Consider the following 13,659-nt stretch of genomic DNA (forward strand, 5'->3'; position numbering starts at 1 on the left):
ACCTGTGTTGCTTTTTTTGTTTTTTTAAACCTGTGCAGGTGTTCTGTACTCATGAGGACCTGCATGGGGAGGATCTCCATGAATACGGAGGTCTGGAGTTTCCTCAGATCAACTATCACAAATTCAACACCCATCCCTACCGCTACTTCTATGGCTGTGGCTTTAGACACCTTGTAGGGGACACGCTGATTAAGATGGATCTCCACGGAAAACGCATGAAGGCACGTTGTTTTATTGGAGCAAAGAAAAGAGAGCTCGCATTTCCAATCTGTGGAACAAATTAACCCCCACAACTGAAATCAACAGTTTCCAGATAGAACCAATTATATCTGTTTCTATTTTAGTTCATTCACAGAGAGCGCAACTCACCCCAAAGGGGAAAGGGTTATATTAAAGTGTTTTATGCTGATGTCAGCCTTGGTAATATAGAAATCTAGTGTAGTATATTACTGTATGTATATGTAGTAACTTTTTGTGTCATTGTGAAATTATATAATGTTGTATTGAAAAACAACAGGCCTTAGTTATATACCAGGCCTCAGGGGATCCCTGGTATATAACTAGTATAAGACTGAAGACAATCCATAAAAATTGTGGGTAATATGGAGTTAACAAACAGTAAACAAAGTTAGAGAGGACTGTCCCACAGGTATTGAGATAGCATTGTTACTGTGATTTTTCTTTTTCAATTCAATTTTCAATTCAATTTTATTTATATAGCGCCAAATCACAACAAAAGTCGCCTCAAGGCGCTTCATAGATACAGAGAAAAACCCAACAATCATATGACCCCCTATGAGCAAGCACTTTGGCGACAGTGGGAAGGAAAAACTCCCTTTTAACAGGAAGAAACCTCCGGCAGAACCAGGCTCAGGGAGGGGCGGCCATCTGCTGCGACCGGTTGGGGTGAGAGAAGGAAGACAGGATAAAGACATGCTGTGGAAGAGAGACAGAGGTTAATAACAGATATGATTCAATGCAGAGAGGTCTATTAATACATAGTGAGTGAGAAAGGTGACTGGAAAGGAAAAACTCAATGCATCATGGGAATCCCCCGGCAGCCTACATCTATTGCAGCATAACAAAGGGAGGATTCAGGGTCACCTGGTCCAGCCCTAACTATATGCTTTAGAAAAAAGGAAAGTTTTAAGCCTAATCTTAAAAGTAGAGATAGTGTCTGTCTCCCGAATCCAAACTGGAAGCTGGTTCCACAGAAGAGGGGCCTGAAAACTGAAGGCTCTCCCTCCCATTCTACTTTTAAATACTCTAGGAACAACAAGTAGGCCTGCAGAGCGAGAGCGGAGCGCTCTAATAGGGTGATATGGTACTACAAGGTCATTAAGATAAGATGGGGCCTGATTATTTAAGACCTTGTATGTGAGGAGCAGGATTTTGAATTCAATTCTGGATTTAACAGGAAGCCAATGAAGGGAAGCCAAAACAGGAGAAATATGCTCTCTCTTTCTAGTCCCTGTCAGGACTCTTGCTGCAGCATTTTGGATTAGCTGAAGGCTTTTCAGTGAGTTTTTTGGACATCCTGATAATAATGAATTACATTACTTTTATCATCATGAATGTGATATTGTGTGTAAATGTTCCCTCACAGGTGTGGGAACATCCTGGTCAGTATCCATCTGAGCCGGTCTTTGTTCCCTCTCCTAATGCTACAGAGGAGGATGATGGTGTCATCATGTCTGTGGTCATCACTCCAGACGAGGTTAGTCAGGCTCAGCCATTTTGGACAGGGTACTCTTTATAGATACAGTTTCCTCATACAAATGTAAAACATGGCTGAGCACGAGCTTGGACATCGTGCCGTTGTGTTTTCTACACTGTCTTGTACACCAAGTATTTCTTTACCCATGTCTCTGTTCTCTCCAGGACAAGAGTACATTCCTTCTGGTGTTAGATGCCAAGACATTCGAGGAGCTGGGCAGGGCGGTGGTACCTGTCAACATCCCCTATGGCTTCCACGGGACATTCAATGCCACGGCTTAGACGTCTGATGGATGTACATGTGACTTCACAGGGACACACCTACACTGTGTACATGTTGACTTAAAAGCAAAGACCCTCATTTAAAGAATTCCTTTATTTTCATGTCATAGTGATATGTTAAAGCATGCATGCCTTTTTTCAGACTTAATAAAACCTTAAGTGTCGATATAATCTGTGTTGAAATAAAATCCTTTGTTTCTATTGTTTTTCCACAGCTATCTGTAAATGAAGGTCGTGAGGGTTTTTTTTTTTAATATCTGCTATTTCATGCATTGCTATAAAAAAGTAAAACTGATTTTATGATACTGTTAAGGTAATGCACAAATTAACACAGAACACATTTGGAGAAACCTCTGTGACTTTAAAATGTACAATTTCAGAAACATTCACGAGTCACTGAGCCTTCTGTCAATAAATAAAGCTGCATTTAAACACCTGGTAACAACATTTATTCTCATAAGAAATGCTTGGGGGCACCCTAAGATCAAAATGCAGAAAACAAAACTGCATTATTGCAGCATTTTGCTTCGAATGAGGATAAACCTAGCAAAGTTTTGTGTACAGGGTTTGTTTTTTTATAAAGAGTCATGAGGTTAAATTAAATTTCATTTATGCTTTTTTTTGTTTTTGTTTTTCGCTTTTATGCTGTGAAGAAAATTCTGAAATGGATATTTTATAATGATGCATTTGGTCAGATGAGTTTTACAACGAACTGAATTGTAAACCTTCAATAATCAAATTGTCACCATTATGTTGGACTAAGGACACATTTGACTCAAACCCAGAACAATAACATATTTCTTAAATGTACTATAACAGCAGCACAGAACACTGGGAGAGAACAAATCTTAGAATCCGGTTCTACTTTAGTAAATGAATAAGTGCACTACACAAACAAAGGTGTGCTCCCTCACACAGGTGACAGAGCAGGCAGCACACTAACCTTCCAGTTTATCAGAAATAAGAGCCAGTGTTTCCTTCAGCTGTTTCTTCTTCTCTTTGAGGTGACCTTCCAGGTCTCGTGCTTCAGCCAAAATGGCCTCCAGCTCCTTCATCTGTGAGGTGTCTGCAGCAGCTCTCTCCCTACAACAGTGGACAAACACTGACCATGAAGCTTTGCAACAACAAAAAGTAATCAGTTGTTTTAAGCCAGCAATAATTTTGGTTTAGACTGGAACAGAATGAAACGCTTCACTTCCCTGACATTTGTCATTTATGATCAATTTACTTGCTTCTGAGCTCTAAGCTAAGTTCCTCTTCCTCAGTCACATTTTTACCTTCAAATTAGACATTTTGTATCAGTCCGTGTCCCTAATTTCATTGTTAAGCGGGACCCATACGGCCCGCTTTGATCTTAAGTGGGCCGGACCAGTGAAACTCTGTCAGTGTCAAGTTACATGTTTAGCCATTTTTCTACATGATATTACAGAATTACTTTATTAACTCTAGTTATGAAAAACCGTGGTGGAAAGTTAAAAACAAACTTTTCTTTCATTTCACTGTTTAATGAATTTGTGTAGTATGAAGTGGAGGCTTTTATTAGTAGCAAAAGCCTTAAAACTTACGAAAATACAGTTAAAAGCCCAACATTGGTGTTTGTGGTGAGCAGCAGATCAAACAAGAATTATAAATGGCTTCACGTGCACATTCAGCCGCTGAGACTCATTTCGACACTGAGCCATGGCTCTGTGCTACATGCACACATTTCTGCATCTCTGTCATCAAAGACTTTGTATATAGTTGATGTCATTTTCAGTACTGAACTGTAACTTTAGTCTTTGTAAAGGAAGCCATTTTATTCAGTGTTTTCATAAAAGCCTTGTATGGATTTGCTACTGCTATGGAGAACATACATGAGCTTAAAACCTGGACGAGTTTGGATTCCAGTCAGTCTTTGCGTGTGGCCACATGGTGTGCCCATCAAAGTAAAGTCTCACCTCTGTCTGCATGGATTCTCAGCAGGGCTGAAGATTTGCTCCACATAATAACAGACATATGAAATTATCTCGCGGTATAACTGTATCACAGGTCAGATGTGACCTGCCAGCCGTAAGTTTGGCACCCCTGCGTTATACACTATGCTCTACTCTTGGTACAGCCAAACATTTCCTGGTTCATCAAAGTTTTTGTTACACCAGTTACTGCCAGTCAATTCAGGGAAGTCTGACTCAGTGAACTGGGTGGTGCAATTTCAGATCCCTGTTAAGCCCTTCTGTCAATTCCAGGTACAGGTTAACACAATTTAAAGTTTTGTATAGGTTTCATAACAGATTCCTGCCTCTGTCTCCTCCGTGTGGGGTAAATGTGGTATTGCACAGTCACACGTGTTGTGGTCTTGGCCAGGACATATTTGATTGTTTCCCCAAACAGTGCGACTCGCCCGTTCACCTGGACTGTAACCTGGCCAAAATTGACTGCTCGGACGAGACTGTCTTTCTCGTCCCTTCAGAGGCGAGCTCCAAGGTCGGGCACGATCGCTGCAAAAGCACTGATTCTATTCGAATGGAAATCAGCATCACATCCCCGTTTTAAAAGGTCACGTAATGAGCTGCTGCTTGTGGCTAAACTTGAACGGACTTGGTGCAGTAAAGGCACCAAAGGTACACTCAACAAAAATATAAACGCAACACTTTTGTTACTGCTCCCATTCCCCATGGGATGGACGTAGAGACCTAAAATTCATTCCAGATACACAATATAACCATCCCTCCCAAACAGTGGTCACAAATCAGTCCAAATGTGTGGTAGTGGGCACATCTGCCATATTGAGATAATCCATCCCACCTCACAGGTGTGCCACATCAGGATGCTGATCTGACTTCATGAGTAGTGCACAGGTGTACCTCAGACTGCCCACAACAAAAGGCCACCCTGGAATGTGCAGTTTTGTCTCACAGCAAAATGCCACAGATGCCACAAGCAATGAGGGAGCGTGCAATTGGCATGCTGACAGCAGGAATGTCAACCAGATCTGTCGCCCGTGCATTGAATGTTCATTTCTCAACCATAAGCCGTCTCCACAGGCGTTTCAGAGAATATGGCAGCACATCCAACCGGCCTCACAACCGCAGACCTCGTGTAACCACACCAGCCCAGGACCTCCACATCCAGCAGGTTCACCTCCAAGATCGTCTGAGACCAGCCACCCAGACAGCTGCTGGAACAATTGGTTTGCACAACCAAACAATTTCTGCACAAACTGTCAGAAACCGTCTCAGGGACGCTCAACTGCATGCCCGTCGTCCTCATCGGGGTCTTGACCTGACTCCAGCTCGTCGCCGTAACAGACTTGTGTGGGCAAATGCTCACATTCGATGGCGTCTGGCACGTTGGAGAGGTGTGCGCTTCACGGATGAATCATGGTTCACATTGTTCAGGGCAGATGGCAGCTGAGAATGTCCCAGTTCTTGCATGGCCGGCATACTCACCGGACATGTCACCCATTGAGCATGTTCGGGATGTGCTTGACCGGCGTATACGACGGCGTGTACCAGTTCCCACGAATATCCAACAACCTCGCACAGCCATTGAAGTGGAGTGGACCAACATTCCACAGGCCACAATTGACAATCTGATAGACTCCATGCGACGATGTGTTGCACTGCATGAGGCAAATGGTGGTCACACCAGATACTGACCGGTTCTGGGTCCCCAGACCCCCAATAGCGCAAAAAACTGCACATTCCAGGGTGGCCTTTTGTTGTGGGCAGTCTGAGGTACACCTGTGCACTACTCATGATGTCAGATCAGCATCCTGATGTGGCACACCTGTGAGGTGGGATGGATTATCTCAATATAGCAGATGTGCCCACTACCACACATTTGGACTGATTTGTGACCACTGTTTGGGAGGGATGGTTATATTGTGTATCTGGAATGAATTTTAGGTCTCTACGTCCATCCCATGGGGAATGGGAGCAGTAACAAAGGTGTTGCGTTTATATTTTTGCTGAGTATATATTCTTTTATCTGGATCCTGCCAAACATCCAGTGCTGTTCTGCTACAGTAACAGTCAAAGGTTTGTGCACACCCATCAGGATAAAGCTGGTGCTGGTAGGGTACTACATTCCCCTTTTTCATGAGAAAATGTTGATCAGCCATGTTTAATTGGCATCATGGGAAAGAATCAGTCTTGACTTGTGTAAATACCTTAAAGTTTCAGCAAACTCAGAAACCAGCACGCTCAGCACCTTGCTCACACCTGTAACACAACAAGAAAGCAAGTCCATGTTAGGCGTGCTGCAGATGTCTTTGCTTAGCTGTCATTTCACCATTTTTTCAGTATGTTTTTAATGTGGATACGTATATAAATACAAGCAGGTATCGTTGCAGAAATTTAAAATCAGGCTGCATGACTAATGGAACAATTGCACTAAGACACGTATCTGCTGACATCATTTCAGAGCAGCAAAAAGATGCGAGCTGTTCTCATTTAATATCGAGTCTTACCACTTCCACTGAAAGGTCAATAAATTATATCCTGTTTTTTAACACAATCACATCCTGTTTATGAAGCAGCCTCACTCTAATTTCCTGTGACGTCATGCTGCCAGCCAGAGGAAAGGAAAAAAAAAGAAGAAAAAAAAAGTAGTGTGTTTGCTTTTGTTTCCACTAAAGTAACCAACCATACACAACACTACACCGTTCACACTTTTGCATAACTGGCATACCTGCAGCTATAGTCTCAAATGGATTGGCTGACTCCAAAGAGGGGGCCTTCTTTTTCTTTTTCTGTGGAGAGGTCTCTTCGCTTACATTTTCACATTCCATCTGTTGCAATGAGGAAAAAAACTGATGACACCAAAATGTTTTCATGCATTCAAACATCAACCTAGCAGAGTTTCTCCTGCTCTGGAGAGTGACTATGTACACAAGTAGGTCTGGGCCATATCATACCGTTCATGGTAATACTGGTATAATGTTAGGCAACGATAAGAAAATGAAATATTGCGATAGAATATGGGTAAATGCGCGTGCTCAGTGCCTTTGTTTTCATACGCACATGGCCGAAAACGCATGGCAGCGACGGAGCATTAGTAGGGGGAAAGCGGATCGTTGAATGAAACGGATGAACTGGAACTGGTTTGGCTTTCGTCCATCAGATGCACAACAAAGCACATTTTTGGTAGCGCATGCAAGCCAGCCGTCGTTATTACCGTGTTTTTCGGACTATAAGGCACTCTTAAAATCCTTTACTTTCCTCAAAAATCAACAGTGCGCCTTATGGTCCAAAAATATGTATTTGACTTTTTTTATTTGGCACACTGCAGTTTGATGTTGCAAAGCAGCTCTTTTTAACTTGTGTGGATATTATACATGGTTATGCTCAGGATATGTCAGCCCATTTCCACTGGAAATGCCTTTTGGTTAAACTGTCAGCGAGGAATTTGCATTTGCACTGTTACATCAGCTGCTTGTTTAAGTGAAAATACATTGATGGGGTGTTTGCACTAAGTTGTGAAATTGTAAAGTATTTTTTTTGCATTAATTATCTTGTCAGCTATATCGTTATTGCGAATTTTCAAATATATATCGTGATAAATATATTGTCCTGCCTTATACACAAGCACAATTTGTCCGCAGTGAAATGTTTTAAGGAAGAATAACACTCCCAATCTACAAATCATTTTTCACACATACACCTCAGCCCTGAACTTTTCTAGATCCACATCTCTCCATGTAATGGAGCATGATCCTGCCAGCAGAGGCTCCATGAGGTCCAACACCATGAATGTGAGAAATGTGCAGTGAATAGGTGATGATCATGTGACCTGCCTCCCTCACCAAAAGCAGAGTGTTTCCAGTCTCTAAGGCTACTCTGGACAATGACTCTCCTGCCACTGTAAGGAGTTCATGTGGGAAAACAGCCTGAGATGAACAATCTTACTGACACTACTGCATCAAAATTACACATACAGAATATTAAGAACGGCCTAATGAACGACTGTCTTCACACAGATCCCAGCACAGCTACTATTTTTAGACTGCTACCGTGAAGCTTGTTGATTTCACGACGGTCCTTCATTGTGCAACATCACCTCTGTTTTAAACTGGCCTGAACTTCACGTGAAGGGTTTGTTTCCCGGTTTGAGACAGTCATCGAGCCTCAAGGACCTGAGGGAGGAAATTCAAAGGCAACACCAGAACAGTAGCGCGTGCCACAGTGGCATCGTCGTGCAGGAAGACGGACCACACCTGAACAACCATCTCAACCACTCTTCAGATTTGCTTCCTTTTCACTCTGTCCATGTACCAGAAATGAGTCCTTTTAAAATGTCACTAACGTGACACACTCCGTGTGAATGAGGAAAAGACTGATCACACTGAAATATTTAATGCTTCCAAACATCAAAGCAGGCTTTCTCCAGGCTCAAATGGGCCTCTGGAGACTGACTGTATCCACGATCGGGCCGTACTGAAACCAAAACTATCTCCTAAAGGAGACACAGCATGCATTGTAGAGGCACAAGATAATACCTTCAAAGGAGTGGATCTAAAAACACACTGAAAGGAAGAGCAGCCAAATTGGATGTCAAACCTTCCACTAGAAAGAATTACATGCATATCAAGAGACAAAAACAAAGATTTCGGGACCCTTTTTGAAAGATGTGGCTCTAATAACGAGTCAGTCTAATAACTGATTCATGTTACTCATGCACCGGTGGGTCTGCTATCATTTTTGAATGGACACAAATATTAAAAATTCTCTGGATTTCCATTTTTTAAAGAAACAAGTTTTGGGTGCTATTGGACAGCCATCCTCACCTCCTGAGAGCTCGTCTGTCTCAGCCCGTTGTTGTTGTTCACCATCATGTTTAGTGCTGCTGGCATCAGTTTTCCTGCCGTTGCTCCTGCGTCCTCCATTGTGAGACAACAGAACTGCAAATGGAAAACCTGACTTTTAAAAAAAAAAAAAAAAAAAAAAAACACTCAGCTTTGTCAGCATCAATGTTAGAGTGTAGTTTGAATTAATGTGGGTTTGTGTTTTAATACATAAAAATGATAAATCAGCTACACCATAATAGAATCAGCCAATTAAAATATTGTCCAATAAAATGAAATAAACTCCCAGCTTACTTATATATTAAGATTTATGCATTTCTTTTAATTGAAATTTACACAGAAAACTACTAATTAAACCCAGTTCAGCATGTTACTGATAACTGCATCCCACGATGAAAAACAATGGTATCTTTCTTAGTGTTAAAATACCACTGTCTGTTTAAAAGGTGACCTTTGCAAATGCTGCTTTTGGCTAACAATTCATGAGTCTGAGACCAACACAGCATGTCGAGCACAATGTAGTCCGTCTGTTTGATTCCTCTGTACTGTGACGAGGACATCCTGAACCTTCTGCTCATATTTGTGTTGGTTTAAATAACACATGACACTATGTGTCTATACTATATTATGTCTGCACGGTTTTTAAAATATGAGATCGTTAGCTTCAGCTTAGTAAGATTCAGAAATGTACAATAATGTTAACCCTTTCTAATCAAAACTTTCATTCAGCATCCATTATGGTGGACGGCAGGACTTCCTAACTCCCGTTTCCAACCCATTTTCATGCTTGAGGAAGCAGACGGCTGAGAAACGCAGAGAGGATTTGACTCAGATTTGTAAAAGGGGAGTCGGACTTATAGTGTGCAGGGAATGAGGTGGAGGCAGCCATGATTTTTTAAACTATTTACTCTGTTGATTTATAGAATTTATATTTGCTAGAAGTGCAATACTGTACCTTTCTTTACTTTAAAGAGTCAATTTCAACTCTGCTGAAATTGGGTTGAAAGACTTTCTAACACAAACAGGAAAACAGGAGAAACTGGCCACAGTAACCAACACTGGATTACATTTAAAGACTAATGAGGTAACCAGGTTTCTGAAAATGTCAGAGTGCACAAACCACAGGGAGGTGCTTCTCTGTAAAAACAGCTAAAAAAAAAAACCTCTTAAGCATATTTAAGCTCGTATGTTCATGTCAATGGCCTGATTTGGAAGTGGCAGAGGCAGGAAGTAACAAAGTAAAAATACCCTGTTACTGTACTCAAAAACTTTCTGGTATCTGCACTTTGCTTTAAAAGAGGCATATGCAAACATATGTGCACATCTTAAATGAAAGGAACAATGACACATAAAAAGACAATCCTACTGGTGTTTCCATCACCTGTGCTTATCACACAGAAAGGGATGAAAGAGGCACAAAGATAATTTATCCTTAATCGAAAGCGCTATACAGGGCTGAGGTGATAAAGTAGGCCAAAAGTAGTAAGGCTTTTAAAGTGGCAGGTAGGGCTGCCACGATTAGTCGACTAGTCACGATTACGTCGACTATCAAAATCGCCAACAACTAATTTAATAGGCGACGCGTCGTTTGTAAGATCCCAAAAGACGCAGGAATAAGTAGTAGGATTTGAGAGTGTAATAACGGCCTGAAACAGAAGATGGCAGCACTAAATTGTAAATGGCCTGCATTTGTATAGCGCTTTTCTAGTACCTAAGGACCCCAAAGCGCTTCACACTACATTCAATCACCCATTCACACACTGGCGATGGCAAGCTACATTGTAGCCACAGCTGCCCTGGGGCGCACTGACAGAGGCGACTGAGCACTGCATGTACAAGGATGCCAGCTGCCGTTAAACCCCGAAGAAGAAGAAGAAGAAGCAGCTCTGTCCCAGAATTCATAGCGCAGCCCTGCTCAGTTTCCAACAATGGCGGCAGCTAGTTAGTTTTAATATTACTCTTATTATTCTTTCTGGGTCACAAAATAAACGTTTAACATATTTTCAGGCGAGAATGTAGCTGTGTAAACCTCAAATATCTGCTCAGTTTATCAAGACACCGCATATTTTCAAAAGCGCTCCGACGTTTTCGGAGACGTCTGTTACCCACTAGCTCGATAGTTAGCCGGGGGCGAGGCTCACTAGAGCCGTGAGAACAGCGGACTCCCGGCTAATCGTTTTCAAACCCACCGCTGTCTTTCCTACTCAGGTTAAACATGATATATGAGTCACTTAGATAACTTAAAAATGTTGTTGTTTGGCTTTTTTCAGTGTTTTATTTGTTGCTGAGTAAATCGGTTTGGCTGAGATTAAAGTTTTTACACAGCTGAATAAACATCAAGCAGACAGCTGATTATCAGAAGTGTGAGATGCTCCAGAATTTACTCCGGTGTCCTGTTATATTTTAGATAGCAAGGAGTTTATTAAACTTCACCGAAACAATCTGCAAATTTCATTAAAAATTAATAAACTATCATCTTGTCTTTATTTTTAGTTAGCACAGACCTTAAACACTTAATGCTGTAAGCTAATGATAGTTCTATAAGAGCAGATGCTGCTGGTGCAATAAACTGTACGTTTTATGTCCAATGGATGATGACCTGATTAGTCGACTAATCGCAAAAATAATCGCAGACTAGTCGACTATCAAAATAATCGTTTGTGGCAGCTCTAGTGGCAGGTATTTAAAATGCAAAGTTTCTAACAACTCTAAAAATATCAGCAATTACACAAACTGTTTCTATGTACTCTGTCACAGTGTGCATGTTAGCTAAAGGTACCGCCGCTGTATTTACAAGGAGATGAGAGCTAAATTTACTCAGAGATGGAGAAAGACAGGAGATGACAGGAAGAACAAAGTTCTATTTAAAGATATTTGATAAACAGGAAATGTAAAGCTTAGGTGTAATGTCATCAGCTTTAAATCAGATATTGGATCCGTATGGTTTGAAGTTGATTTTTTTTTTAATATTGTGAAACATCCTGAAGTGTATACTTTGTGTTATTCAGTGGTTGTATGAAAACACCCAGCAGTCTAGCGCAAGATAAACAGGTTAACTTGCTGTATTGTGGTAAATAAACAATAAAAACACAGTTTTACTGTCTATGTGTTGGACTGGTACACAGTGGCTGTATTGCTCATGGTCAGAGTTAGGTTAGACCAAGTGTAGCAGAGATGAATTTGAATTTAAGCTGATGATGTGTACATTTGCCTCATATGCAGACAGTATACTGTCAGTGTAGAGCAGGGCTGTCAAACTCCAGGCCTCGAGGGCCGGTGTCCTGCAGGTTTTAGATCTCACCCTGGGTCAACACACTTGAATCAAATGATTAGTTCATTACCAGGCCTCTGAAGAACTTCAAGACATGTTGAGGTCATTTATCCATTTAAATCAGCTGCGTTGGATCAAGGACATCTAAAACCTGCAGGACACCGGCCCTCGAGGCCTGGAGTTCAACATGTGTGGTGTAGAGGGTGAAATACTTGGTTAAATCTTGTTGAATTCAGTTGTGTAAATCCCCAAAAAGCAGTAAACCTGAGAGGAGCAGCAGCACGGGTTAGCTGATCTCAGCCTGTACAAAAATAACCTGTGTGAGTTCTCGATAGTAATGAATGCGAGTTGTGATCCTTTTCCCCAAACTGAGCCACTACACCTGATCTCTGGGTTCCCCCACCTGCTGAATCCCACTCAAACTCCTGATGACACTCATTTTTTTGTTTGGGTGTGGGGAAAAGTAAAAGAAATAATAATAATAATAATAATATATAATGACATTAATAAAGCACAAGGTTCAGTTACCTTTGTACAAAATTAGCTGGTAGAAACATCCTTCAAAGAGCTACTGATTACCTTCTTGAAAAAGTTGAATCAGTACTTCACTATTTACCAAAGTATTTTTAAGTATCTTCAGTTAAATAAAGAGTATCGGTACTTTCGCACCTTTGATACAAATTCATTAAATGGATACAGACCTTCAAGATTAATTAAATTAACAAATGCGACCTCTGATAAGGGGAAACGAATAATTCTCTTTGGAAAGTGAGGCCTTTCTTAAACGGACCAGCAAGGCTGCGTCTCTATTTGTCAGGAGATCATGGAAGGCCATGGCCTGTATTTCCCGTCCCCACAGCCGCAGAGCCCTGTCTTACATAATGCTTAGTTTCCATTACAGGCTTCAGCTGGTGTCACTTTGCTCCAGCTCAGGCTCTTTGAAAGCTGGGACCTTCTTCTCTCAGCTCTCACCTTCCTCATTAATCACAAATTCAACTGTGAGAAGTTATTAGTTAAAACTCTGTTTAGCAAAACCTTGTTTTTTCTGGTTTACCGAGTTAGCCTAGCTGCTAATAGCTACTTAACAGCTACTTTTGCTAAGATTTAAAAAATAAAATAAAGGTAACAGGCACTTACAAGATGTTCAGGATCTATGTTGAAGAGTTAAATAGCCTCATGTAGTCGTTGAAAAGATGTCAGAAGAACTGCAAAGTAAGTTACTCCACTGCTAATTTCTTCATAGTCCAATTAGAAGTTGCTGTCAATTTAAACGTAAAAGTCAAAGCTGTACCGCGCGCGTCTGATGAACATTCGCTGCTCCTGGGAAATGTAGTCCAAAATGTAGCAGAAACAATAAATAGCAGACTAAGAGTGTGAAGGAGGTGAAATTTCATTAAGAAATGCTGAAAAACTCATTAATTTAACATCCTTTGCTTATTTTGCTTATAATTGAATATAAAGTTGTAGCCCTTAATCTTTTCTGCCTGTTCCATAAATATACTGCTGACATCACACATTCAATCAGTCAATTAAAGAACTTTCATCACATCAAAGACATTAAGAGGGAGAGATGACACTCAAAGAATCATGAACGTTTTGAAGTTTT

General features: G+C 41.1%; 2 protein-coding genes across 7 annotated transcripts in view; one reads left to right on the top strand and one right to left on the bottom strand.

Moving 5' to 3' along the window:
- Positions 1-2,814, top strand: part of LOC146559063 (carotenoid-cleaving dioxygenase, mitochondrial-like) — a 23,783-nt gene extending 20,969 nt beyond the window's left edge. The window contains exons 10-13 of one of the 5 annotated variants that reach the window (XR_014888258.1): positions 39-225; positions 1,422-1,519; positions 1,607-1,717; positions 1,882-1,892. Coding sequence is in view for 3 of the 5 variants with exons in the window: in XM_085244711.1 (XP_085100837.1) it covers positions 39-221; positions 1,607-1,717; positions 1,882-1,998 (411 nt within the window). In the remaining 2 variants the exon portion in view is untranslated. Of the gene's footprint in view, positions 1-38; positions 1,718-1,881 lie in introns of those variants that run through there. The other 4 variants (XR_014888257.1, XM_085244711.1, XM_085244709.1 and 1 more) reach the window with 4 other exon arrangements.
- tex12 (testis expressed 12) lies at positions 676-13,382 on the bottom strand. Of its 2 annotated transcripts, none has more exons than XM_085244714.1 (5): positions 13,191-13,382; positions 8,765-8,878; positions 6,670-6,769; positions 6,149-6,200; positions 676-3,081 (listed from the first exon to the last, which is right to left on the bottom strand). In XM_085244714.1, exons 2-5 carry the CDS (start codon positions 8,861-8,863, stop codon positions 2,937-2,939), a joined length of 396 nt encoding a protein of 131 aa, XP_085100840.1. In that variant the 5' UTR covers positions 8,864-8,878; positions 13,191-13,382; the 3' UTR covers positions 676-2,936. The 2 variants fall into 2 exon arrangements, with proteins under 2 accessions (XP_085100840.1, XP_085100839.1); XM_085244713.1 differs by having other exon boundaries at positions 8,765-8,897; positions 13,191-13,377.
- Between the last annotated feature and the right edge of the window lie 277 nt (positions 13,383-13,659).

The sequence above is a fragment of the Mchenga conophoros genome, linkage group LG14 (assembly GCF_057382185.1).
Source record: "Mchenga conophoros isolate Kocher_MC1m ecotype Shallow Benthic linkage group LG14, M_conophoros_male_GT1.1, whole genome shotgun sequence".
Classification (NCBI taxonomy): Eukaryota; Metazoa; Chordata; class Actinopteri; order Cichliformes; family Cichlidae; genus Mchenga; species Mchenga conophoros.